We start from the raw sequence: 27161 nt of genomic DNA on the forward strand, positions 1-27161 counted from the left end.
ATCTTCAAGCACTTGACTTTATAGTAAGCAAATCTTCGATTGCGTTTGTTACCCTTAGAGATCAAGGTCTCCTAGACAGCTAGAAGTCGCCAACAAGCACTCAAGCTTGTGGTGTGCCGCAAAAAGTTTATGAAGGTCCTGATTTTGCCTTAGCAAGGGAAGAAATCAAGAGTAAATCCAAGTGACACATTGGTGTTGTCTTGGTGAGGATTTAGATTGAAAGAGACCCAACTCTTTTGGGAGCTCCTCAATAGAGACGTAAGAATCTCAAATGGAAATATCCAAACTTCGGGAGACAAATCACATATCTCCTCTCTTGGTTTGAATGTTCTTGAGTTCTTGCTTTCTACTTGTGTCTATTTGCTTGATCTACTTGCTCATGTGAAATTGACTACAGGTGCTCCGTGGATCTGCATTGAATCATCTTTTGAAATAGACGACTTCATTTGGTTTAAGCTAGAACTCATTAGGTGTAGTTTAATTTCAGTTTCGTACTCTGTGATCGGAATATCTGGATTGAGCCCGAAACTTTCGGATAAGACCGAAAGTTAAAGATTAAATCTGAAAATTCCAGATTCTATTTAATTCGTTATGTTCAAATTTTCAAGAATACCTATTCACCTCCAATATTATTGCTCTTTCATCGCTACTATACTTCCATGGTACTTGCTCAAGAGCCATGCAGATGATAGTATTAGCAAAGGTGGGGCAGCGTCGATCATAACACCAAGCCAAGTTCTTGCTTGTTAGCCGAATGGCACGACACAATTCAGGTACCGTATGCTGATGCATGTACAAGACTAACAGGTCCAGCAAATGAAAGCATGCACTTTTAGCGTCACAGGTAGCTAGTTTAATATCAACCCCTAGCACGCTACCCGCTTAACGCAACGGAGCATTTGATCAGCAGGTACATGGTGGAGCTAGCTAGCTTTCGGAGATCCATGGTGGATCGGAGGCCGTCCGTCAGATGCTCACGGCCATCTGGCTCGTGGAGGCGGTACCCTGGCGAGCCCGCCGCACGCCGTGCGGTGACCTCCCCTTGCAGGGGCCGCTGTCAGGCTTGCCGGCGGTATCGACGCCGCCGTCTTCCGCCACACCTGAAGCACCAGCTTTCTCTGGGCATCCGTGCTTGTGCTTGCCTACCGCGCCGGAACCGTTGCCTTGCTCCTGCGTCGGCCTTACCTTCACGCCCCGTATCAGCTGTTGATGGAAAGGGTTTCAGGTTAGATGAGATAAAGTGCATCGCTGGAACAAAGCAGCTACTTAATTGATCATCCAAAGACAAACAGTGGCATGCAAATTATACTACAGTTTGAAGCTGTTTGGTTGCTACGGGCTAGGGCTGATCGTGTGGCTCTCAAGACCACAGAAAATTGACTTCAATTTAGAATTAACAACAACTTTGGGGCGACCATTACATATTTGCGCGACTTGACATCAGAGTAGATGACTATGAAATCGCCCTCCTGAAGCTCATTGGAGCGAACAAAATCCCCTGCAATGTTCAAGCAACACGCTGTTTGAGAACCACGATTTTTTATTTATTTCAAGTATGATTAAATTGGACGATAAAAGTTAAAGTCAATTCCCCTCTTACCGGTGTTCTCTAAAAGATACATTCTGCTCTTGTTATTGGGCCAAAACCTGCGTGCATGCAAAAGATATTCATGTCACTGTCAACAGTACTCCATTATCATATTTTTTCACAAAGAGAGCCATTATATAAACAAATTATCACCCGATCATATATGATTTAGTACTGAAGAAACGTGTTTATTTGCATGCCGAGAACTCGTTTTGCATTGACGTAGAGCATGCAAGACGAGATGTTACCAATTTGAGCCCAGTCCCAGACCCCATCGTATATTCATTCATAATTTCATATGACCCACTTGCCCAATTGGGAAAGGGAACATCCCACAGTGATGCCCTACTCATGTCATTTACTATTTCTGGCCCAGTGGTGCACTCTGTGTCCCAAATTAACCAAGAATAAGTGGGACTCATGCATGATGCTCCGCTATCCCAAATCCTTTTTCCCGGTAATGTCCAAGAGCTGTGCATCTTTGTGCTAAGAGTAACAGAAACGAGCTGAATACAAAGCACCGTGACCCAAAAAAAAAATACAACAATGGAATGAAATCAATCCCCACTCCCACCCCTCTCCAGATTTTGCAAGATTAATTTTGAAAGAACAAAGGCTTTGTTGTTGTAGTAGTAGTAATTTTGAAAGAACAAAGCTACCACAAATCCATCATCTATTGATCACTCAACTCACCTGTACCGCATGGTCCACACCCGCGATGTTCCGATGTCCTCCATGGGGATGGAGATGCCATCCCTCGTCTTCAGCTCCGGCAGGTGTGTCTCCGCTTCCTTCTGAAATCGTCCAAAGAAAAATAGACACTTTTTAGGAGAAATGTGAAACCACTGCACTGGTACAAGCGACTGCTTCTTAGACTCTATTTGTTTCAGCTGTAGATTGTGAAAAGTAGCTTATAGATTATGGATTATAAGAAATTGGATTGTGGATTATTACAATCTAGTGGAAGGTAGATTGCTGGATTGTTATAATTCAACACCTAGATTGTAACAATCCAGCTTTTACAACCACCTGTTTGTTTCAGCTTTTGGATTATGATCACAATCCAGCTGTTTGTTTCAGCTTTTAGATTTTGATTAGAATACAGTTTTTACAATCTAAAACACCATCTATCTGAAGAAGAGCTTCGAGTTTTTATGCGTCCGTCCATGACCAATTTAATTTAATCAAGGGACAAACAGATCCACAAGTGGATGCATGGATGCGCGATGTTGGAGTATTTGTGTGTGCAAGTGGGGTAGATCGAGAGAGTGTGGCGTCTGTCTCACTTTGGGGAGAACGATGCGGCCGAGGCTCCCGACGTCGCTCTGCTTCAGCACCTTCTGCAGCAGGAACCGCAGGTTCTTGTCCGTCTTGTTGCCCTGCATGCGCAAATGTTCATCAGATGCATGACCAACCAACGGCGGAACACGGATCAATCCGCATGCGTGTTCCATTGCTAGACAGCGACGTGTACATGTCTATCAGGAGCAACAGAAGAAAGAGATCGGTTCAGAATTCAGATCTCGTGCTAGATAGCGATGTCAAGCTCTGCATGCATGCACCTGCCCTTTATCTGAGGCTGTGGAGCGCTGGGGGCTCTCCTCCTGCCGAGCACCGGGCGCCGCTGCCTCCGGCGGGGGCACCTGCTGCACCGGCCCTGAGGAATTTGACTTGGAGAGTGGGTTCTGAACCTGTTGACTGCTCGGCGACCAGAATCCCCAGCCACCGGCCGACGGCGTGACCGGCGCCGAGTGCGTGGACCGAGGGGACGGCTCCTGCGGCTGGACGGAGATCTGGATCTGGCCAAGGTTCACCTGCTGGCTCCGCTGCTGCTGCAGGCAGGACAGGCGCCGCTGCCGCGCCATGCGCTTCTTCCGGGCCTCCTTGGTCGCGGAGGCCTCCACCCCTGCCGCTGCCATGCGCTGGGGGCCCATGGCGTTGCCGCCGGGGTACTGCCCGGCGAACCCGGGGGAGAACGGCTGCGGCACGACGGGCGGCATAGGGTAAGAGCCCGTGGAAGCGCCAGCAAACGTCACGAACTGCTGTGGCCAGGCCATGTTTCCACCGACCGCCGCGTGCATGTCGCCCACCGCCGGCGGGGATAACGGCTGGCTGTTCACGACCAAGCTGCTCGTGCTGGTCTGCTGGTGGAAAGGGTACTGGCCGGCGCCGCTCAGGTACATGCCCTCGCCGCCGTAAGCAGGTGGCGTGAAGGGCTGCTGGTAGGGCACCCAGGATGTGCCGCCGGCAGACGCCATGTCCTGTCCACTGGCCGGGAACTCATAGCCGGCGTTGGCGCCCGGGCTCGCGAGCTGGCCGTGGCCGTGGCCATGCGAGCCCGCCGCGTCCTCCATCGCGTCGCGAGGGCGCTTCTTCTGGAGGTAATGATTTTGCACCCAGGTGAGGATGGCCTTGAGCAGCTGCATGGTGCCCTGGCGTCCGCCGCCGAGCTGGGCGGATGCGGCCTCGATGGTGGAGCGGCGGAGGCGGATGCTGCGGAGATCCTCGGCCGAGATGCTTTCACGGTTGCTCGTGAGCCACTCCATGAAGAACCGCGGCAGGTCATCCCCCGCCGCCGCCGCATCCATGCAGGCCTCCTCTACCCCCGTCCCTTCCAGCACGGCTTTCCCTTCTCCGCTGCCGTCGCCCACCGGATGCGGCGGCGCGGACATAGCGTCCTCTATCATCATGCCAACGTCGGCGAACAGCGGCTCGGAGTCCCACGGCACAGAGAGCGACGTGAAGTCGAGGAGCTGGTCGATGTCCTCGAGCGCATCAAACCCTTCCCCCGCCGAGGCCGGCTCGTAGGGCTCGCCGGTGGCGCCGCCAGCCCCTCCTGCCACGTTGGTGTAGGCACTGGAGGAGTTGGACGACGACGACGACGAGCTGGACGGCGAGGAGAGGCACGGGAAGTCCGGGAGGGAGGGGAACGTGTCCTCGGCGAACATGAAGTCATCCGCCGCCTCCCCGCCGATCTCCTCCGTCAGGTCCTCCTCGCGACCCCTACCCTGCTCCGGTGGGTTCTCTTGGGAGTGCGGTGGCGACGAGCCGGCGGAGGCGTCCATGCAGAGAGACAAGGAGGTAGAGAGAGGAGAGAGAGATGGTGTATGTCTTCGCCGTCTCTCTGTGTGCAGGTGTGAGGGTCAGTGGGTGCAGTTACTGAGGAGATGAACAGGGAAGCAGGAGGCGGAGGGGGGGGGGAAGAGGGAGGAGAGAGAGGAGGAAAGCGAGAATGCGGCTGCGTGACACACGTGGCGGCCGCCGGGGGCTGTGGGGAGCGCTCCACCGCCCACGCCAACCTCTCCTCGGCCACCCTACTTCTCACCCTCGGCGGACCCTTATCCTCCCTCACTAGCAGTGGGCCCAGTTTCTTTTGGACCCATCCGTCATTCAATCTGCCCTAACCATGGTGGGTGGTAGTTCTCTCTGCATGTTCCCGGGTCAATGACAGCCGGGCCGGCCATGGTACCCCACAGGTCAGCGTGACGTGTTGGTGACGTTGGCGAAAGACTTCGGCGCGTGCTAATTTGACCGCTCCAGAAACGGAAATGAACGCACATGCTTGGCTGTGCCTATGAAATGCGGGGCCGACGAACCATCGGGTCGTGCGGAGAACAGCGTGCGCCTAGCGGTTTTGGCGCCGTAGGATGTCCGAGTCGCTGAGGCGCCGACTGAGGGCGGCATGTTGGAACGATTGATATTCGTCCGATGCAAACTCCACAAGATCCAACGGACGGAGACTCGTAGAGTACCGATAGGTTGTGCGCAGACGGAGAAGTTTCTCTACGCGCACGCGTGAAGATTACACGAGTGAGTCTTTCGTGACCTGTGTGCGGGCCCCAGTGTCAGGACGACATGGCATTCTACCATTGGCCGTAGCCTTGCAGCGTTGGCGTGCATGAGAGACGTGCAGCGGACAGCTCATCGGCAGCCGGAGAACGTCTGCTCTTGTTGGGAACGTTGCAAGGACCCGTAATATTTTAGTTCAGATTTTTTTCCCTCAAATTTTGTTTAGAATAACTCCTGAAAAAAAATTGTTTGAATGACAAAACTCTTATGCACTAGAAGTCTAGAACTGATAAAGGGCTCTCACTTCATCTTTGGCACTTTGTATTGTATTTTCCTAGTCTTTTCTGCTCAAAAAGGTTGATCCATAAATGTGCTTAGAAAGTATGACGAACATATTAGATAGATGAGTAAATTTCACAAATCTAGTTGACGGGTGAGATCAGATTAAAAGTTGTAGTTTTACGTTACTAATAACATAATTAGTTATAGTTTTGTGAAATAGATCTTAAAAATTATAGTTTTGTGTTGTAAAGGTATGAGTAGTTATAGTTTTGTAAAATTTACTTTAGATAGATAGATATATACAGGGTCTTCTTGCTATGTATACATAAAGATATTTTGAAGGGCATGCAATTACTGCTTATAAAAGTTTTCAATTTTCACTAGTAAATACAACAATTTACTGAAAGATGGATGCAATCTCCACGAACGAAACAAAGATACACGTAACAAAATGGTTACTCTCTCAATTATATATCTTATCGTTATTGATCTTTCACAATCTACAAGATGCATATTTGGCTACTATATTTTAAGACTGTACATTAACATGTACTAATAAGTATTCTCATGAAAGAAATTCGAAGTGAAATCTACTAGTACGATGTTCATATAGAGAGATTTAAATATATCAATGGTCAAACTTTACAAAGTTTGACAACATTGAATTCTCTATTGACCAAAAGATAAGAACGGGCATTGTTATTGCAACTGCATTTTGGAAACAAGATCTGATAATAATAGAACATAATTGATGTTTGTTGCATATCTGACGTATTGTGGCCTACCCGCCGATGTGTTTGCAAAATAAGATGATATTAATTAGTTACTTTTTATCGATGTGTTAGATATATCACTGCAGCTGAATTCGCGTGAAATCGCCGAATTCTTCGGCCAGCGTTACTAACACATATGCTAACACGTGGGCTAGTGTCGTTCAGCCAGGCTGTCATTGACTGGGATAAAGCACATATAGAATAACACCATGCATCTTTGTAAGTTGACAATGCAAACTTAGATAAAAGCATAATAAAAATTTGTTGAACATATATTACAACCATTTAGTAAAATGAAGATAATAGGGTTCTAAATTACTCTTGGCGATATACAAACTACTAGTCCTCGTTTCTAGCACGCCCGGGGACTTTTTGATCCGTGTGTTTTTAGAACTCCGACTTGTTTATCTCGTCTTGTCCATAGCGGAATAGAAGAGACAGTCACAAAATCCTATCGAAATTCACCACTGCTCTGTAACAAAGTAAAGCTGCGAGATCGGAATACACCAATAATTTCAATTCAACATATGGCGACTCATATCCAGAAACCAGTAAAGTGAATAACAGTTACCATAGGGAGCGTGGAGCATGGCGAAATAACAGAAATGTTCCGCATTCCTGACAAGGAAAAGAAGATATAATACAATGACAATTGCTATAACGGACGTACCAGGCTGTTTATTGTAGGTAGCACTGCTGTTTTTTTTTTGTTTTTTACATAAATAAGTGTATCATCAGTGGCGGGTCCAGAAATTTCAGGAGCCTGGGCTAGGTGCAAACCGTGCCCGTGCAGACTGAGCTTTGCTCAAAATTTAACCGATATAAATCACAAATTTTCTCGTAGCCTATATAGAGGTACAGAGACGAGTCGAAGCAAAAACTAGGCGGGTGCCCAGGGTCACCGGACCCTGGGTCCGCCACTGCGTATCATAGTTACTCAAGGGATAGCATAGATAGAGGAAGCTCGTGGTATCAAATAGACTTCATTCATGACCCTGGGTCCGTCATTGTGTATCATAGTTACTCAAGGGATAGCATAGACAGAGGAAGCTCGTGGTATCAAATAGACTTCATTCATGTATTGTATACTGAAAGAAATTTGGATTATATATGATTATTACATGTGAAGAAAAAGCAAGTTGGTTATGACGCCAAGAAGCAAAGAAGTAAGAAACTATACATACATCTGTGTAATAAGTTGTATTGTTTTGTGCATAGGTACTTGAAGTAAAAGATTTGGTTACACCATATGGTACGATATCTAACGACTTACTTTTGGAATTGCATGAATGCTATGCGCTTCATCTAGACCTGAGCAAAAAAAGCCGGCCACGAAAGAAGCACGAGTCCGGCCAGATTGTGGCCTGGCTAGACAGGCCTGTTGGTTGCTATGGGCGGGCTTAGGCAGTAAGTTGCAAGCCAAAAAAATTAAGCCTAGCCTGAAACATTAATTTTGGTTATTTTTGCACTAAAAATCATCGAGCAGTCCAGTACGGGCCTTGAGCCCGGGCCGACCATGGCCCAAAATTGTTACCTAGAAGGAGTTTAGGGGCGGGTCTGAGCAGCCATTTTAGACCCAAATGTTTTTGGACCTTTTGTCATCCTGGCCGAAGCCTGCCCTGCCGAGCCCATGCTCAAGTCTAGTTTCATCTCTTAGACTACTCCAACGGTTTACTTTTAGGAACAAAAATCCCGTCGTGAAGGTATTTTCGTTTTCTTCAGTGTTTCAACGGTTTTTCTTTACGGTTTTCGTCACGAAAAAATTCTCAAAATCATTCCTTCCAGAACGTAATTTTCTCTCATTTCATTTCACAATTCCCCTCAAATTAAGTTGTTAAAGATGAGAGAAAATAAAAGAAATAGGAACGAGAAATAGAATTGAAAAGAGAACAAAATAGTTTAAGTTCTTTGCATCTTATGTGTATGAGCTAAATGTTGCATATCCTTTCGACTAATGAAACTAGCTTGTTTCTAACTTTATATCCTCAGGAGTAGCAGGTGATAAGTAAATAAAATGATATAGCCGTAGAGCAAAAGATGATATTAATATGATGTTGATAGTCGAGAGGAACATAACTATTATTTATTTTTTAGGTACGTATTTGTATTTTAGCTTACACCTAAACATTTTTTTACATGAAAAACAGCTAACATATAATTGTAGAAGATACGAAGATTTTACGTGCTTCCAACCAACCACAAAATGCGTTGTGTTTATACTATCATAATTCATAAATCAACCTTTAAAATTGTTGTTAACATTGTCATAAACAATTAACGTGCTAAAGAAACACTAGTTGCTACCAATTGAAAGATGGAGCTACCGTGATAGACAGTTGTGCTGATAAATCTCTATAGTCATGAACGGAAACCAAACTGGCAAGGACAATGCGCCACCGAGACACGAAAGTAATTTTTATGAAATCTTCTTATGAAAAATTTCCGTAAAATTATGATCTGTTATTTAATTTAATGGCTGAATTAAAAAAAAGAATAAGGCACAATATGTAACCTCATTTAATTTGCTTCCCCGACACACCACCTTGCCCGCTTACCACCAGCGAGCGACCGCGACGACGCAACAGAAGGCAGGAACTCAAACCGGTCGGACTGCACGGCGACGCACCAAAAAAAGGATAGCGGAGGGGGATTTGGAAGCAGCGCAGCGCGCATCCCAAATCCCCCGATCCCGTCGCCAGATCTCGCGCTCCCTCCCCGGGGCTCGATCGAATCGGCGGCTGGGGCGACCGGCGATTCGGGGGGATCTCGCCGAGATTTGGGTCGGGCTGGGCTGGTGGGAACCTGGAAGCCATGGCGTCGGCGCAGGCGTCGTCGTCGTCCTCCGCCGCCGCCGCTCCGTCGCGCAAGGAGCATCTCGAGGCCGGGAAGAAGCGGGTAGGTCCGTTGTTGCCTGTTGCTTGCGAGAAATGTAGTTCTGGGTCACCCACAATTGCTAATTGAGCATTCTGTCTGGGGAACGGCGTAGATAAATTAGGGTCGTGGCGTTGCTTAGCGCGATGACTGCTGTGTCATTCAATCGAATTTGCTTGAGGTAGAGAAGCCAAATGCCATCAAATTTATTCGATCGTTTTGCTTGCTGTAGAGAAGCCAAATGCCATAAAATTTGCCACATTTGATAAGGTTCAGTTTGGAACTATTGAAATTTAGCTGTTTAGATCTCGCTGCGCCCTCAGCTAATCTCGAATGCTAAATCATCACAATTTTAACTAAAAGTTGTCTTTAGAATAACGATTTTCTATTTCCTTTGATCCAGCTCGAGCAGTTCCGCAAGAAGAAGGCGGTGAAAAAGGCCACCGCTTATGTGGAGCAGGCAAAACCAATTGTTCCTGATGTAGTGGAGAAACCCCCTCCAATTGCCAATACTGCTGCTAGCTCAGGAGACGGACTGCTATCTGATGTAGAGCCAAATATAGCAAGCACGTCTTCTGTGCCATCTGCTGTATATGAGAATGATCCATTAAGTTCTTCCAGAGGTGCAGAATTCCTGTCAAATGGTCCTGCTAGTGTAAGTGCTTCAGTTGGGGTTACTAATTTTAGCTCCCAGCAAGATGCTGTTAGTGATGGAGGAAGCAAGTTCTATGGAAACTTGAGCTTCGCCGACCTTGTTAATGGTCATCATGAGAACTGGAGAGGCGACACTGCCCTTAAAAGGGATGAGCACAATCCGGACAAGGATCAATCAACATCTAAAGTAAGCGCCTTTGGGAACACGAACAGTTTAGGTTCACCTTATTCTGCCGATACCGTGCCAAGTTGGGGAAGAAATTCTTTATCGAGTCAAGCACGTGACACCGAACAATCTAGTTCATATTCATCCAGCACCCTTTTTGGAAAGTCTGAAAGCTCTTACACTCAGGATTACTCCAGAAACAATGATATCTTTGGTCAGTTGCGAGGTAAATTTGAGGCCTTATTTTTCATTTGCATAAACTACATTATCAGATAATTAACTTGAACCTGGGGCTCTTTCCCCTTCTTTTTGCCCTATGTAGCTACCTCCAAAGACTCTTCCCAAGTGGAGCAATCTGTGTATGCCAGCAGCCAGGAGTACGGCAGTACCTTCAATAATTCTAGGATTGCTGACACTGTAGATCATGATACAAATGTTGGAATAACTCGGAATGCAGCAGATTCCACACCTGTTAATTTTGATAAACTGGATCCTTTTCTGTCAACTGGTTATCCAACGACATACATGCGATCCAGGCCATCTTTTCTTGATTCTATTGGAGTACAAAGAGCCCCTCCAACAGCTCAATCCTCATATGGGGAGCCTGCGAAGGCTAATCAACTATTCAGCAATTCAAATTATCAGGGTTCATTTTTGCAGCAATCAAATCAACAATCCACTGGAAACAATGTTGCGGATATTTATCTTACATCAGGAAGTCAGGAATATAATCATGAAAAGGAGTCAAATGGCAACTCCAGCCCTCCTGATTTCTCACTTTCCAAAGAAGAAACAAGTCTGCAGCATGGTAATCAAACATTCCAAAACTTCACAACTCATGTGAAAGATGATGATTTCACAGCACTAGAGCAGGTGATGAATGTTAAACATTTTCCAATTTGTTATATGTATTTCCTTGAGGATATGATATTCTTGTATTGATCAAAGCTGTCATGTCATTGTCAAACTGCACAATGGACATTAGGGATGCAAATTGGTGAACTTAAGGGTACCCACCTACCCTCTTTAGTTCAACCAATAACACTACTTTTTCTCAAATTGAGCAAGTTTTCAGAAAATTAGTGTTATTAGTTGAACTAAAGAGGGTCGATGGGGACCTTTAGGCTCACCAATTTGCACCCCTAATGGACATAATATTGGGACACTATTTTCTGTACAAAGAACCTAGGTGTTTACTATTATTGTCTGATTTGATGCCAATCACGCATGAATATCTAACCGGTGAATAAAGAAAATGTTCCCAGTTGCGTTCTGTAAGGGTACCAAAAGTAAAAAAAAAAAAGAATCTCTCTCCACTATTGATTCTTAAGGTTCTCTTAACGAATGTTACTTTATAATTTTGACCTAATAGCTATCATATGTTTTGATAGTATATACAAACTTGAAACTTCTGATGGTACATTACATCCAATTATATGGAATTAACTGCCTTGATATTGGATATGTATATTTTGACACATCTAGCCTTTTTCTCTGAAGTTTCTGAAATAGCATTTGTAAATTAGTCACTTAATTTTTTTGCATAATATAGTGTGCTTCATTTTCATATATAGTTTGTTATTGTGGCCTGTGAACATACTACTAATAGCTGCTCTGGTTTGGTTGCCAGCTCATTGAAGATTTGACAAAAGAGAAGTTCTCCTTACAACGTACTCTCGAGAAATCTCAAGAATTAGCACAAACTTTGGCCACAGATAACTCAGCATTAACTGATAAGTTCAACCAACAGGTGCGTGCAAATTTCCCTGATGGCATTGTCAGAATAGTTGGAAGTTGGATTTGGTATCATGATGAAATTTGTCACAGATGACCGGCAGAAATCCTCAACAGAGGGATATTTTACCCATCATATTAGTAACCAACAAAGCAAATGTTTGCTTTACTTTGAAACTAGTTTCTTCCATAACATTGTAGATTATAAAGTCAAAATTCCAGTTTTGCTGTAATTTTTTTGATGTTTCACTCCATTAAATTCAGTAGCATAACATGTAAGCAAAGTGGTTGCCTGCAAAGTTTCTCATCTATTGAATGATTCGGATTCTTGGTTAGAATATATGCACTAAGTATGTCTGTTAAGTGTTAAACTTAGAAATAGCAGTGTTGTAAGGTAAACTAAAACCGAAGCAACACCAAGACTTAACATAACTGTTGTCTCTACTGCTTGATCAATGTTTGCCAATTTCTTCTATAAATTACAGCTTGGTTTATAAGGATGGAATAATCGCTGATTACACATGTGCTTCAAGTCGTTATTAATCACTAATCAGTGTACTGTGTGGTTCTTTTTTCACCATTTGCAAATATCAGGCACACATTATCAGCCAGTTGACATCTGACATAGAGAGGTTGCAGGATGAAATTCAAGCTCAACTGGTTAGGATTCCTCCACCATTTTAGCACCTAAATTTGGAAAAAAGTATTCTCAATCTTAGGATTATGTAATTACATTTCCTGTTATCAGTATTGTGTTCTGTATTTTGATCACTATTTTGTACTTGGCATGTACAGTATGTTTGTGTTTTGGCGCTTGACATGCTCACGAGCTGAAGTATGCTGATGACTCTAGTGATTTTATAATAACAACTGCTTGCTATGAATTGATTGTCACTTGATACATAAGATCAATTATGTTGTGTTTAACTTTTCAATGATGTCTATGCTAGTTCAAGCATCATCTCTGTGATTAGTGCTGTTATGTGTCAGTATTGAGTCGATATCATCTCTGTAGTACAATGTCTGTCTTTATATACCGTTAGAATCCTTATTATTAGCTACTTTACTAACCCTATTTGTACAACAGTTGGCGCTTGAGTCTGTCAGGACCGAATATGCTAATGCACAACTAGAATGCAGTGCTGCAGATGAGAGGGCAAAAGTACTTGCAGCCGAAGTCATTCTATTAGAAGATAAGGTGCTTTTCTATCTCCTTGTTTACTTTACGCTCGTTATGAAACATCTTGAAAATCAACCCTGGTAGCATGGTGTATTGTTTAGAGTATGCTATGTATGTCAAGTACGTAAACCTCAGTGATGTTGTTGGAAAAAATCCAATTAAATAGGAACATCCATCCACATGCAGCACAGGAATTAAACCTATAATTTGCAAGCCTTGGGAAGTGAAGGTTTTACCAGTGTCATGGTTCATCATATCTTATCGTAGTACACAATATTCTATGTTTGCTTTGTTGTTGAACTCTTATGCCTAATGAACTTTTTTTTTTGTGAATATCTCATCCCGCACCCACTCTGTATGCTATTTGGCATGATCATGTTTATGTGGTCTTATACTCATGAGCCAGTTTTGCTTTAGCATTTAGCCTGCAGTTTTGATAAAATTAGGCCCAGTTTTTAGCATTGCCTCGTGGTAGTTTGATATCTTTAGTTATTAATTTATCTTGCAGGCTCTGAAACTGAGGTCTAATGAGTTAAAACTTGAAAAGGAAGTTGAAGGTTTACATTCTGAGATATCTTCATACAGGTGAAGTTTTGAACTTACTTCCTTTAGTAAGCCACATGCTGTATGAGTGCTTTTTTTTCTCAACCTTTTTGAAGGATAGAGTGGCAAGATCTGTTGCGTATCATGATAAGTGAAACGGATCTAAAGAATAAAGTAATTATTGAAATTCACATGAGAATCATATTTAACTTAAAAAAATACATGACATGAGTTACTGAACACATAGCTGGACTTTCAGGTAGTGATAATATATTATTTTTTTCCTTACATTTCTCATTGATCATCTACAGGCGCAAAGTTTCTAGTCTAGAGAAGGAGCGCCAGCATCTTCAATCTGCCGTTGAAGCTCTTCAAGAAGGTGCATCTTTTTATTGCAACCTATAGTTCTCTTCTTTCCCCAATTTGCCCATGAAAATTTCAGTTAATCCTAGAAAATTATTGTGTGTGTGTTCACATCTTGCATGCATATTGATGTGCCTTGTGCATTTTAGCCTCATGCACGGATCCACCAATTTGTGTTTCTTTTTGGACAGAAAAGAAGCTCCTACACTCTAAATTGAGGAACAATCCTGTGAATGAGAAGGTAAACATTATAGATAAATCTTCAGCTGATAAAAGAGATGCATCAACTGCAACAGAGGATTTAGGTGTGAATGCATATCAACTATATTCTTTCATCTATCAATGCATATCAACTATTTTCCTGGCTGACTTTAAATGTGTTTATTCAGATACTGGGGAAATCAGCTCTTCAGAAACCCTTACCAGCACCATCGACACACTGGAAGATGCTGGAACATCTGGTTTGCGGTCCAATAATATGTCTGATTTTCCTTCTTTTGAAGAGGTCTCATCTAGCATTCCTGATGATCAGCTTAGAATGATTGACAACATCAATTCCTTGATGTCAGAGGTAATCTCTTTGATGTACAGAAATCCAGAGTTTTTATTACACTGATCAAATTTTCCAAATAACCTCAGCTACCTTGATTTTTGGTGTAAAAAGCTATATGGTTATTATGTTAGTGTTTTTCATCTTTGCAGTTAGCAGTGGAGAGAGAAGAGCTGCTGCGAGCACTGAGAATTGAGTCATCCAATTGCTCCAAGCTGAAGGTATTGTAATATGCAGCATTTACCAATATTGATGAGATGCCTGTTCCATATGACATAATTAAGTCCTGGGTTCTGGTACATCAAGATTCTATCTATTGAAAATATGTTTGCTGGTCTATATGCAAAGCAAGGTCTGCCTTGTGTTACTTTTGTAACGCTGCATCTACTAATGCAATTTACTCTTATGTCCTAAAGGAATTGAATAAGGACCTGACACAAAAGCTGGAGATTCAGACGCAGAGGCTTGAGCTATTAACTTCTCAACAGATGGCTAATGAGAATGTCCTAGCAAAACCAATTGACACACGCTCCATCAATGATGCAACAATGTATGCTGATGAGGGAGATGAGGTAAGCATTTGCCATCATGTATCTAGCGGAAAGTTGATAGTTGATTTTATCACATAATCCTTGTTGGAAATGTTTCCCTGTGTGTTGTCACCTTGATTTATACTTTTTAAGAAAATCTTACGTTGTGTCTAACTTGTGTTCTAGGTTATGATTTCCAGAGTTTCTTTTTATCCTATTTGAATAAGAGTTAGAGCTAAGGAAACCGAGCTTTCTTATATTGTTAGCCTCTAGGAGCATGTTGTGTTACATCTGTATCACCCTGAAGAGTTTATTTTTAGTTGTTTGACACGGAATGTTACCCAGGTTGTCGAACGGGTGCTTGGCTGGATAATGAAGCTCTTCCCAGGAGGTCCAAAGCGGCGTACCAGCAAACTTCTGTAACGGAAATAGATATCTTAGTATACCTGATATTTCTTTCATCTAAGGCCTGTTTAGAAGAAAGGGATTGCTCTAGGAGCTTTAGCATTTAGTTCAAATGTGAACTAAATCCTAAGGATTTGGATCCAGAACCCCTCTATCCAAACAGGTCTTTTTATAATTTTTTTGCCCGGTTTTTCTGATAGCATGGTGAGAAGTTGTATATTGGAGCCATTTGATGTAACCATTCTTTTTCTACAGAAAATGAAATGCATGGTGACTTCCTTGCAGTATGGAGCTGCGACCTTGTATTGGCAATGAAAAGAATAACTTCAAAGAATAAATCCTTTTGTACCCATTATATGTTTTATATCCATGTTATGTGAGGGTGGATATGTAACCTGTAATTGTTTTATATGAGTAAAGTATATCAATGGTCCTTAAACTTGTCATGCGTTGCTATCCAGTGTCTATCTTAAAACGCAGACCTCGGTCTCTAAACTTGCTAATTGTCACTAGAGGTCTAAATTCCTCAAGTAGCGTGTAACAGCCTGCACTAATTAACTAATTAGGAAGATTTAGACCTCGAGTGACACACTTCGAGTTTAGGAACTCAGACCTTGAATTTATTAGTTTAGGACCTAGATGCATCTTGAATTTACGAGTTTAGGACATAGATGGCCCCGAGGAATGAGTTTAAAGACCACCAGTGTATTTTACTCTTGTTTTATTTATCATTTGCTTTTGCACCATGCTTTCCGGTAAAACTTCAATGAGGGTCCGCTGTCACATGTCGACGCATGATACAATGGTAAGACTGGTAGTTACACAGGAATGTAACACCGAAGAATAGAGTGGTGTAAAAAACGACTTTGACGCACGGTTTTTAATTGAGTACATCACGATATTATTCACTGTTCTATCTTTTAAATATCACCAAAATTACAAAAAAAAAAACTTGAGATTTTAAAGAAATAAGGCCTTTGGATAGTAAGGTTCCATGACGCTCAACGAGGCTCCAAACTCGACTACTCGTTTACTGAGTAGTGGAGTATTTAACTAGGCATGTCTAATTTTTAGTGTGCTAGTGTCTTGTCTTGACCAGCTAACAGAAGCAGCAACAAAAGATGATTACTTCCTGTTGTGGGTCGGAACGCTCAGATAGAACTTTGTGTTCTTGAAATCGTCAAGAAGTGGATTATATCCATCTTTGGTCCTCGTCTTCAATGGCAGGCCAAACTCTTCCATGAAGGCTGCAGTATCAAGCTGAATGTGCACCATAGTTGACAAATAACAACAGAAGTTTTAGTATGACGTACGGCTAAATAGCTAACTAAAGGTGGGGGCAAAATGAACCGCGGAGCAAAGTTGGCATATAACTTACTATGATCGTCCTCCTCTTCTTCACTGGTTTAAATGCACCAGGGTTCTGCTGCTCTTTTGAGAAACCAGAGGAGTTATGGTCAATCTGCTCCAAAAGCAGAAAATCGGTTGGGAAGAAGATATCAGCATCACCCTGAAGAGTAAACAACCAAGTTTGTTAGGTCATATACAACACCAAGTAATGTCCAGAGAACTTATGGCCAACCTACCGCAACGCCATAAGTCGGTTGGGAAGAAAATATCTGCATCCCCTTGGAGTGTAAACACGTTCAAGTGTTTTTTTAGATCGTAAATACAACTAAGTTTGTTAGAAAATATACAAGACCAAGAACTGTAACACTTATTAGCTAAAAAGTTTCTAGTGGCGCGCCGCCGAGTCTAACCATGCGCCGGGGTGGGATGGGCGGCGCTGGGAGGCTGGGCGGCGCAGGGGCAGTGGAACCTGGTGGCTGGTGTGTTGTAGATCGATTTGTGCGCAGATTAGCAGTAGCCGCGAGCAGGAACTGTAGGCCCGATCTGGAAACCAGTGAAAAATGTCGCATACTGTAGCAAAATGGATCCGGTGGGGGACAGTACGGGTCTATGAACAGTGTCACGGGAGAAGCCAGCGGTTGGGCGGGTGGAACAGACCTAGATGAGTTGTAGCGTTCAAAAAATCCTAGCTCTAATACCATGTTCGGAATAACGATTTGTATTCAATAAGTAGTGGCGGCAGTATACAGAGAGTACATGCTAGTAAGCTATATGTAAGGGATAAGGACTCTATATTCCTAACAATAAGAGTTTGCCGTTATGACTAAAAAAAATGTGTCACCCCAACTAACTAATACATCCAAAAATATAAAAAGCTAGTGCTTTTGAAAAACCACCTAAATGTCGGGTAGATTGTCGGACAATGACATATATACACAAAATCTAATTTGTGAATAAAACAAAAGGATAACTCTAAGCATACCTGAGCATCAAGGTAGTTGCGGTGATCTGATGTTTTCCCATCCTTCTAAAAGGACAAAACAAAACTCAATGAGATAAATCAGAAGCAACGCCTATTATCCTAAATTACAAATAAATAGGTAACTGTATCATCACACACAAGGAAACCAACAATTATTCTCAGGAAATACGATAAGCAACCTTGGCTGCAGCTGAGTTTTACACATTTGATAAAGAAATAATCTATCATAACATATCACCTTTGACGAAACCAATGGAGCTCTGTCACCAGGTATGCTAACATCTGGAAGATAGCTGAAGTCTGAAGCAATAAGGGACATGCTTGGTAAAGCTTGATGTAAAGTATCCATTAGTTGCTGCATAAGGATCGGAAGGTAGGTTATAAGTCTCGGCAAATCATAAAGAACCTCACAAAGGTACAACAGTAGTATATATAACATAACATAACAAAGTTACAGTGTGTTTCAAAGACATACCAAGCATCCGGTTGGTAACCAAGCTCTCCGAGGCTTTGGGAATACTTTTGACAAAATTCCTTTTGCAGCAAATGATAATTTTTCACTGACAGACATCTTCTCTTCATTCATGCCAATAATTTCAACACAGCGGGACATTAATGGGTCTTTTAGTGGTTTGTAGACCTCAGAGACTTGTGAACTTTCTTCAGAAAAGGCATGTAGAACAGATTAATGAAAGAGAATAGAGTAGCAATATGATTTTCTAAAAGTGTAGAGATGGGGTTCATCCTCAATAATACCAATATCTTAGTTCGCACAAAAATTAGGCAGGAGCACGGGATGACACTTATGTTCTACAGGGGAAAAGGAGGTGACCCTTCAACAACAATATCAACTAAAATAACGAGCTATCTAACACAAGTCAAGCATAAAAGCAGCGTGCCATGAGACACTGTAGAACAATGCAGAACCTTCTATAGAGCCTTCTCAAAGGATTTTCTCTGATTTCTTGGAACATATTTTTGCCACCATGCACAATCATCAGTCATGGGCTAGTAGCAACGGCGAGTCAGTTAAATAGCTTGGTAAAAGGGATTACGTCAAATGTGTACTGAGCAGCATAAGCTTGTTTGCTTCATCATATTTCCCAAGTCTAGGATATCTCACTTAAAAACCCACATGCATGGGCGGGCCTAAGAAGGGTCATGGGTGTACATATGTACCCCCAATTTTTTTTTTCTATATATACAGAGCTATTCAGTCAAACCCACACGGCCTCGTTGCGGCCCAACTGCCCAAGGCCACACGTGTGACGCACCCACGGCCTCATCTGACGTGGCCCAGTCCCCACCCCAAACCCCATGGCCTCACAACTCACGCGGTCCAGAACATCCGTCGCTCGACTGCCTAAGAGCTAAGAGCACATGCACGAGCCACGACCCAGATGGAGGGCGAGGGAGGTGGTGGCAGCACGGCCGTGAGCCTGACGGAGGCAGGGCATGGCAGTGGTGCCGGTGCAAGAGAGATCGAGGCGCAGGCGCGGTGTGACCGGTGCGGGCGAGATCTAGACCGGTCAGGGGCAGGCAGGAGCCGCGGAGCGCAAGCGCAGTGTGGCTAGCACGACCGAGATCCATGCCCAGGCGAGGGCCGCGGGGTGTGGAGTGGCCCACACGGCCGAGATCCAGGCTCGGCCAAGGGCCGTGGGGCGCGGCTTGGTCGGTGCGAGCGGGCGTAGCGGTGGAGGTTGCGCCACGGCCACAGGGGTGACACAGGCGATGGCTCTATCTGCTACTGCTCCAGCTATGTTTATGCTAGAAATTAATGTGATTGTGTGCATCAATTTGAATAAGTTTGCATAAGAGTTAGCTTTTCTGATTAGCCTGTGTGCATCAATTGGAATACGTTTGCTAGAAATTAATGTGATTGTCAGACTGTGTGCATCAATACGGCAAGAATGGATAGATAGAGTTCATAGTGTATATCATAGGCTCGTTTATGGGATCAACGGTGTTGAATTGTTGATAGAAACATCAAGTCTTGGGAGATTAGAGTTATCTTAGATGTTGTCATTATTATGAACAATTTGAACCTTGGATCTTGACGTTGTTTTGATATTTATGGTTATAAAAAAATTTAGCTATATATAATATTGTAGGTACACCCAAGTTCAAAACCCTAGGCCTGCCACTGCCCACATGGACAATGAATATAAGAGCAAAAATAGATGCTTCATATATGGTAAAGGTTGTAGGCTCGCAGCTATATATGTCAGGCATCTGAAAACAGAAAAAGTTACAAACCTGCCATTTACTTTTTCAATCCACACTTCCATCCATGGAGAGACCTGATCTGGTGAATAGACAAGGTCATGTGGTAGATTGTCAAGTACCTGATATTCCATAGAAAGAAAGTTACTGTAGGAGCCGCTGATGTGAATCTCTCTTAAAATGCAATGTTTACTTTGCAGTATCATGACCAAAAAGGGATAACATCGATGGTATATGAATTGGGAAGTAGTTTGTATTTGATGTAACTTTTACACCCAATAATCATATATTGTTTTATGACCACAACATTACCATAGAACTAAATTTGACATTCAACTGAAGTTCATCTGCGGTGTGCATTGCCACATTGACAGAGCACATAAAATTGGAGGGATTGATATGTGTTCTCCTGAATCATAGTGTTTAGTATGCCACAACATGCTAAATTGTATGCTTCAGGCAGTTATGAACCACTGGACACATACTTTAATTTATAATGGGGGGGTGATGACAAATGAGGATGTCATTGTGCTCCTTTGGTTCCCACAACAACAACAACAGTTTTTGTCCTAAGCAAGTTGGGGTAGACTAGAGATAAAACCCGCAAAATCTAACTAAAAAGATGATGTGAAAACAACAACAACAACAACAGCCTTTGTCCCAAGCAAGTTGGGATGGACTAGAGATGAAACCCACAAGATAAACATAAAAAGATGATGTGGAAACAATGATGAAATAAAGGTGCTAATAATAGTAACAAAATAAAAGTAATAAAGGTATAAGAAGACTGATGTATAAGTTATTGTTCTGGCAAGTTATGGTTCCCACAATAAGCACACAAAAAAACTGAGAAAGAAGTTCAAACCTTTCGACCTCAAAAAAAGAAAAGGATATCTTTCGATATTTGGGATCGATGCTATAGAAGGATGGTGATATTGATGAAGATGTTAGTCATAGAATCAAAGCCGGATGGATGAAATGACGTCAAGCTTCTGGCATCCTCTGTGACAAGAGGGTGTCACAAAAGCTGCAGGCGATGGATTTGTGGCCATACAAAGAAAGAATCGGATCCGAAATAACGATATACATGATAATGTAGGGGTAACGTCAATTGAAGAAAAGTTTGTCCAACATCGATTGAGATGGTTTGAATATATCCAACGAAGACCTCCAGAGTTAGGGGTGCTGAGGTGCGCTGATACTGAGGCACGCTGATAATGTGAAGAGAGGTAAGGGTCGACCAAACCTAATATGGGAGGGGTTTGTAAAGAGAGACTTGAAGGGACAGAATATCCCCAGAGAACTATCCACGGTAGAAACGCATGTAAGTTAGCAATCCACGTGCCAGAACCATAACTTATGCATCAGTCTCCTTGTATCGTTATTACTTTATTTTTTTTACTATTACTAGTACATTTATTGTCATTATTGTTTTTACATCATCTTTTTAGTTGGATCTTGTGGGTTTCATCTCTAGCCTACTCCAATTTGCTTGGAGCAAAGACGGCTGTTGTTGTTGTAAGGAAGTTAGAGCAGATCATACCTCTAGCATTAGCACCCAACATGGACGAGGATCCCTGCGGCCTGCATAATAGAAAAGGAGTCTTATATCCAATCATGTCAAGGGTGTAAGATACCGAAACTATGTACATAAATGTTAGATACAAATGTGATTGTCATCGACTGATAGGTAGGAATCAGTGTAATCCACAAAATATGATCAAAGTACTTACACTGTAGAATATGAGAAACGCAAATGGAAATAATGTATGGGGGATTATCAAAACTCACATAACTGATTCAGAACAGGTAAGGTACATTGTAGGGAAGGTTGCCCTATACAATAGTAGGGAATAGCTTACCCCATCCAGATCTGTTAGTTGCATCACGGTGCTCCACCATAAACTTCGACAAGTGGCTTCGAACTTCACCGACAGTTTTCAATTGCTTCTCGGCAAGAGAGGAGCTAATCTCTACTGAGCTAGCAAATGAAGATAACGGCAAGGTCAAAGCGTATTTGAGCACATGACATAAAAATGCTGGAATGGCGACTGATGGCAGTACAAAGAGCAACCAAAACCAGTAGTATTTATCTTTATATGGCATGCATGAACCATATTATTCTGACACTCGAAGCAAGAAGTGAAGAAACAGATGCTTACATGTATTTCATATCATTGTAGACTTTTGGCGGGGCATTCAGCATCATGTAATCAAGTATGCACTTTGCACATGTCCCAGAACCACCACCAATCTCATATATCTGATCGGTAAAAAGAATGTGCTTCATATGCAAAGTAGATGACAAATGCTCCTTGATATTCATGAAATCGGACAAAAGCAAATATGTAGATTGAGGAGCGCAATTATATGACAAGAAATCTTAAGAGCACACCTTCAATGGGACCGAAAGATTTGCTGTACGCAGAATTGATGCTGCTATTGCATAGGCATACCATGGCTGCACCAGAGGGGAACAAAAGGTGCATCAATGACACAACTGAAAGCACCTCTTTCTCTTCAACAGCTAAAGCACAAAAGGTACCTTAAAGAGCTCCACAGGAGTAAACCAAGCGATGTCATGCTTCTTATACAGCTTATCAAGATGATGCATATACGCACTCCTCCCTACATGGTATTAAAGCAAATCATTTTTGAGGTGAAAGAAATAAAAGAAATTGTTCACATCCTTAACGAAATGCCTAACTTATTAACACAGCATGACACAGAACCAGCATCGGACAATCAGAAATGGAGTTTAGAATCCAGGATAGAATAACCAAGTCCCCAATTTCACACGCACACAACTTGTTCGTTGAAATGCCACACCGACAAACAAACAAAGAACAAGCCCTATGTGCCCTGCCGGAACACACACAAGACTACCTAACAGGCGATGCACTCCCGGAAAGAATTGAGGGAAGGAGCAGGAGAAAGGAGACCACCCTCGAGCTGGTTGAAGCGGATGCTGGCGTCGAGCACGCCCACCGGCGCCGCCCGTTTGGAGAAATAACCATGGTTGGGGTCGTACAGCGCCGACCTAACGAAGTCGCGCACCTGCGAATCTCCCATTGTTATTCACACCCGCCATAGCAACCACCGCAGGGAGATCTCACCGTGGCCGGAAAAAAGCCTTGGCCTTTACCAGGATGGGCTTGTCGCTGGCGACGAACCCCGATGAGAACAGCGCCGCCGGGGCACACCGCGCGTGCAGCGCTGCGCGTCGGAGCGCGGGGACGTGTGCCGAGAACGCCGGTGCCATTAGCTGAGGCGGCGGCGCGGCGCGGCGCGGCGCAAGTTTCCGTTCCTTTCCGAAACAGGTGCGGTGCTTCCGAGTCCGACCCGACTTGGGTACAGAGGAATAGGCAACAAAGAGCTCTTTTTTGGGTCCGTACCCAAACCCGACTCCCGCAGGGCGCGGCGGATCTATACAAGGAGCCCAAGGCCGGCGTCGAGTCGGCCGCATCCCCAACGCGCTCGCCGCTAGTCGAGGAGCGGAGGAGAGGGAGCAATGCCTCGCTGCAGGGATGGTCCGATCGGCCCTATCGCCAGCCCCCGCGAGCGCCTCATGAGGTGCGCGAAGCGAAAGGAGGGGCTGAAGAAGAAGGCCCACGAACTCGCGGCGCTCTGCGGCGTCGCCGTCGCGGTGATCTGCACGGACCCTGATGGCGCGGGGAACCCGGAGTTCTGGCCGTCGAAGGAGGAGGCCCTGGCGGCAGTGAGGCGGTACAGCGCGCTCCCGCCGGAGGACCGCGCCGACTGCTTCGCGCGCCGGCTCGAAGAGGAGGGCGCGAAGCTGGTCAGGGCGCGGGAAGGCGGCGTGGCCGGCGCGCTCGGGTCGTGGGACGGCTCGCTCGAGGGCGTGGCCGCGGAGAAGCTCCGGGAGGCGCTCGCCTCCATCGACGGCTCCCTGGAGGCCGCACGGAGCAGGGTCCTGAAGCAGCAGCCAACGGCCAACGCTCGACGGCGCGGCCGATCGCGCCAGGCTCCTGTCGGGTCTCGTGCACGTGGATGAGGTCACAGCGGAGGACTCCGTGTCCATGAAGAACAACGGGATGCCGCGGCTGCAGCCGCGGGGCGATGCCGACGCGGGTGGCGGCGGGCTTGGGCTGCCTCCTGAGAAAAACCCCAAGTCGCCTAATGCCGCGCCCGTGTTCGCGGACGAGGACGCCAGCGACGAGGTCCAGACGCTGCAGCCGCCAGGCGACGCCGATGATGCCGAGTGGATGCTGGACCTGGTGGAGTCTCTTAGGAAAAAAAACCCCAGCCGTCCAACTCCGCCTTGTGCAGCGCCGGGATCGAGTGCATCAACGTCGGCCGGTTCGTGATGGAGCGCGACGCCTACGACTTCATCCGGTACGACCTCGGGATTCCTCTGCCGTGCATCGGAGCCGAGACGCTCGACTCGCCGGACGACGGCGAGCCGCTGAAGTTGTGGTCGTGGGACAACATCATGCGGCCCCCCTAGCAAGGGTGCTCTACCTAGATGTCGAGCGGGGAGGCGCGACGATTTCGTCGATCTCGGACGATGGCTTGGCCGAACTCTGGCCGCCCCGCCGCCGCCATGGCAATTTTGGTGATGCCTTCGCTGGACCCCCAATCGCCGCCGTCGATGTGTCGTCTCCGAAGCATTACTATGCATTAGGTTGGATCTTGCAGATGAATCACAATTAGAGTAGCATAATTAGATGGCATGATAAGCATTGCTATGCATAGAATTTAGGGCAAATTTGGAAATTTAGACAACATACGCGACCGTATTTGCGAAATTAGACAACATGTCGACGTATTTGCAAATCTAGCACTCGTATTCGGTATCTCAAATACCGAAATTTGATTTTCGGAAACTGAAAATCCGAAAACACCGTATTCGGCAACTGAGGTGCCGAATACGGCACTGTGGGCCGTATTCGGCACCTCAGTTGCCGAATACACCCTGTACTCTGCTGTATTCGGCAACTGAGGTGCCGAATACGGCCCACAGTGCCGTATTCGGCACCTCAGTTGCCGAATACAGCCGGCCACCCATCCCATCCCCTTTTTCCCGCGTCCCATCAATCATTTTCGCGTCACATCAATCATTTTCACCATTTTTTGCAACCCGTGGCCGGATGCATGCATGATTTTGGCAACCCGTGATGTTTGGCACGGCCTGAGGAGAGGTGAATAAATGGAGTTCGTCAGAGAAGAGAGTAGCAGCAGAGTAGAGAAGGGAGTAGCAGAGCAGAGAAGGGAGTAGCAGCAGCTCAAGTATAGAAAGCAGCAGAAGAGGAGCAACGCGATCAGCAGCAGCGGCAGTTTAATACTTCGAGAGCACTCACTTTCATACCGGTTAGTTATTAGATTACCTATTTAATACTTAGGTTAGTAATAGTATTTAGAGTAATTAGCTTATTTGGTTAGTCTGTTTCGAAGTAGATTAGTTCTTTCAGAAGTAGATTGTGATTGTTTAATCCGTTCGATTACATTTATTTAATTATATTGGTTTATTTAATTAGACTACTTAGATTATACAAATTAGATTATTTAATTACATTATTATATTACTTAGATTATTTAATTAGAGTACTTAGTTTATTTAATTAGAGTACTTAGGTTATACAAATTGGATTATTTAATTACGTTATTAGATTACTTAGATTATTTAATTAGAGTACTTAGTTTATTTAATTAGAGTACTTAGGTTATACAAATTAGATTATTTAATTACGTTATTAGATTATGTAATTAGAGTACTTACTTTATTTAATTAGAGTACTTAGATTATTCTCATTAGATTATTTAATTACGTTATTACTTAGATTATTTAATTAGGGTACTTAGTTTATTTAATTAGAGTACTGAGATTATACAAATTAGATTATTTAATTACGTTATTATATTACTTAGATTATTTAATAAGAGTACTTAGATTATACAAATTAGATTATTTAATTATGTTATTATATTACTTAGGTTATTTAATTAGAGTACTTAGTTTATTTAATTAGAGTACTTAGGTTATACAAATTGGATTATTTAATTACGTTATTAGATTACTTAGATTATTTAATTAGAGTACTTAGTTTATTTAATTAGAGTACTTAGGTTATACAAATTAGATTATTTAATTACGTTATTAGATTATGTAATTAGAGTACTTACTTTATTTAATTAGAGTACTTAGATTATTCTCATTAGATTATTTAATTACGTTATTACTTAGATTATTTAATTAGGGTACTTAGTTTATTTAATTAGAGTACTGAGATTATACAAATTAGATTATTTAATTACGTTATTCAAATACCGAAATTTGATTTTCGGAAACTGAAAATCCGAAAACACCGTATTCGGCAACTGAGGTGCCGAATACGGCACTGTGGGCTGTATTTGGCACCTCAGTTGCCGAATACAGCAGAGTACAGGGTGTATTCGGCAACTGAGGTGCCGAATACAGCCCACAGTGCCGTATTCGGCACCTCAGTTGCCGAATACGGTGTTTTCGGATTTTCAGTTTCCGAAAATCAAATTTCGGTATTTGAGATACCGAATACGAGTGCTAGATTTGCAAATACGTCGACATGTTGTCTATTTTCGCAAATACGGTCGCGTATGTTGTCTAAATTTCCAAATTCGTCTAGAATTTAGCTCACTTGTAGTATCAGTTTGGTAGTGACGTGCTGCCAGTAAGAGTAACAATCATGTGAATCAGAAGCTGCGGTTGGCCAGAGCGCGTTGTTGCGCCAGCGCCACCCGCGTTCTGGCCTCGTTGGATGCCGGGTTCTCACTAAATTCTCATATTTTCTAAGAAAAACATGTGAATCTAAGAAGTACGGTGATGGTCCGGCGAATCTGTAAACTCAAAGAAGCCGATCTCTAAACCGATCGGTTTACTTCATAATCATGTCGACCTCATATTTTCTCTCTCTCTCTCAGCATGTGATCCGCGCACGAGCACGCCACCTGGGAGTCCGCGCAGCAGATGATCCTCCACCATCAGTTGATCTCGACATGCTCCGCTAGCAACCGTTCATCAGCAAGTTGCAAGTGTAGCAAATCCTATGATACGATTTGGATGTGATCTTTGTTTGGAGTTTGGATTGACTCACATTTCTAGTTTTTTTTTACAAGAAGCTGTTCCTCAAAAATCAAAACTGCTCTGATGTTTCATGCTTGCTGATCAAATGGTATGTTGC

The 27161-nt window shown here is 43.8% G+C and overlaps 3 protein-coding genes and 1 pseudogene across 3 annotated transcripts; 2 read left to right on the plus strand and 2 right to left on the minus strand.

Annotated features, from left to right (window-relative positions):
- Window positions 1–966: 966 nt before the first annotated feature.
- Window positions 967–4653, minus strand: LOC133910205 (regulatory protein viviparous-1-like). Its single transcript, XM_062352716.1, has 6 exons — window positions 3151–4653; window positions 2875–2967; window positions 2282–2382; window positions 1601–1647; window positions 1422–1498; window positions 967–1203 (listed from the first exon to the last, which is right to left on the minus strand). The coding sequence occupies exons 1-6, from the start codon at window positions 4651–4653 to the stop codon at window positions 967–969; spliced, it is 2058 nt and encodes a 685-aa protein (XP_062208700.1).
- A 4328-nt stretch (window positions 4654–8981) lies between these two features.
- LOC133909433 (protein BLISTER-like) lies at window positions 8982–15822 on the plus strand. The gene is made up of 13 exons (XM_062351862.1): window positions 8982–9327; window positions 9707–10349; window positions 10446–10996; window positions 11754–11873; window positions 12452–12517; window positions 12945–13055; window positions 13546–13622; window positions 13892–13959; window positions 14135–14248; window positions 14333–14514; window positions 14646–14714; window positions 14910–15065; window positions 15369–15822. The coding sequence occupies exons 1-13, from the start codon at window positions 9244–9246 to the stop codon at window positions 15444–15446; spliced, it is 2319 nt and encodes a 772-aa protein (XP_062207846.1). The 5' UTR covers window positions 8982–9243; the 3' UTR covers window positions 15447–15822.
- Window positions 15823–16272: 450 nt separating this feature from the next.
- Window positions 16273–23530, minus strand: LOC133909434 (uncharacterized). The gene is made up of 13 exons (XM_062351863.1): window positions 23129–23530; window positions 22929–23040; window positions 22529–22611; window positions 22379–22444; window positions 22146–22246; window positions 21846–21964; window positions 21527–21567; window positions 20017–20105; window positions 18236–18416; window positions 17999–18115; window positions 17761–17805; window positions 16807–16938; window positions 16273–16688 (listed from the first exon to the last, which is right to left on the minus strand). The coding sequence occupies exons 1-13, from the start codon at window positions 23447–23449 to the stop codon at window positions 16554–16556; spliced, it is 1542 nt and encodes a 513-aa protein (XP_062207847.1). The 5' UTR covers window positions 23450–23530; the 3' UTR covers window positions 16273–16553.
- Window positions 23495–24693, plus strand: LOC133909435 (uncharacterized; annotated as a pseudogene).
- The last annotated feature ends 2468 nt before the right edge of the window (window positions 24694–27161 follow it).

Source organism: Phragmites australis, chromosome 2, assembly GCF_958298935.1.
Source record: "Phragmites australis chromosome 2, lpPhrAust1.1, whole genome shotgun sequence".
NCBI classification, from domain to species: domain Eukaryota; kingdom Viridiplantae; phylum Streptophyta; class Magnoliopsida; order Poales; family Poaceae; genus Phragmites; species Phragmites australis.

Coding starts and splice junctions, on each gene's coding strand:
- LOC133909434 (XM_062351863.1), bottom strand. CDS start 23,449: ATGCGGCCGACTCGACGCCGGCCTTGGGCTCCTTGTATAGATCCGCCG. Junction 22,445..22,528: donor CTCCTGTGGAGCTCTTTAAG/GTACCTTTTGTG, acceptor CCTCTGGTGCAG/CCATGGTATGCCTATGCAAT. Junction 16,939..17,760: donor GCAACTACCTTGATGCTCAG/GTATGCTTAGAG, acceptor TTTACTCTTCAG/GGTGATGCTGATATCTTCTT.
- LOC133910205 (XM_062352716.1), bottom strand. CDS start 4,653: ATGGACGCCTCCGCCGGCTCGTCGCCACCGCACTCCCAAGAGAACCCA. Junction 1,499..1,600: donor GTATCTTTTAGAGAACACCG/GTAAGAGGGGAA, acceptor TGAACATTGCAG/GGGATTTTGTTCGCTCCAAT. Junction 1,204..1,421: donor ATGTCAAGTCGCGCAAATAT/GTAATGGTCGCC, acceptor TTCCATCAACAG/CTGATACGGGGCGTGAAGGT.
- LOC133909433 (XM_062351862.1), top strand. CDS start 9,244: ATGGCGTCGGCGCAGGCGTCGTCGTCGTCCTCCGCCGCCGCCGCTCCG. Junction 9,328..9,706: donor TCGAGGCCGGGAAGAAGCGG/GTAGGTCCGTTG, acceptor CCTTTGATCCAG/CTCGAGCAGTTCCGCAAGAA. Junction 13,960..14,134: donor CGTTGAAGCTCTTCAAGAAG/GTGCATCTTTTT, acceptor CTTTTTGGACAG/AAAAGAAGCTCCTACACTCT.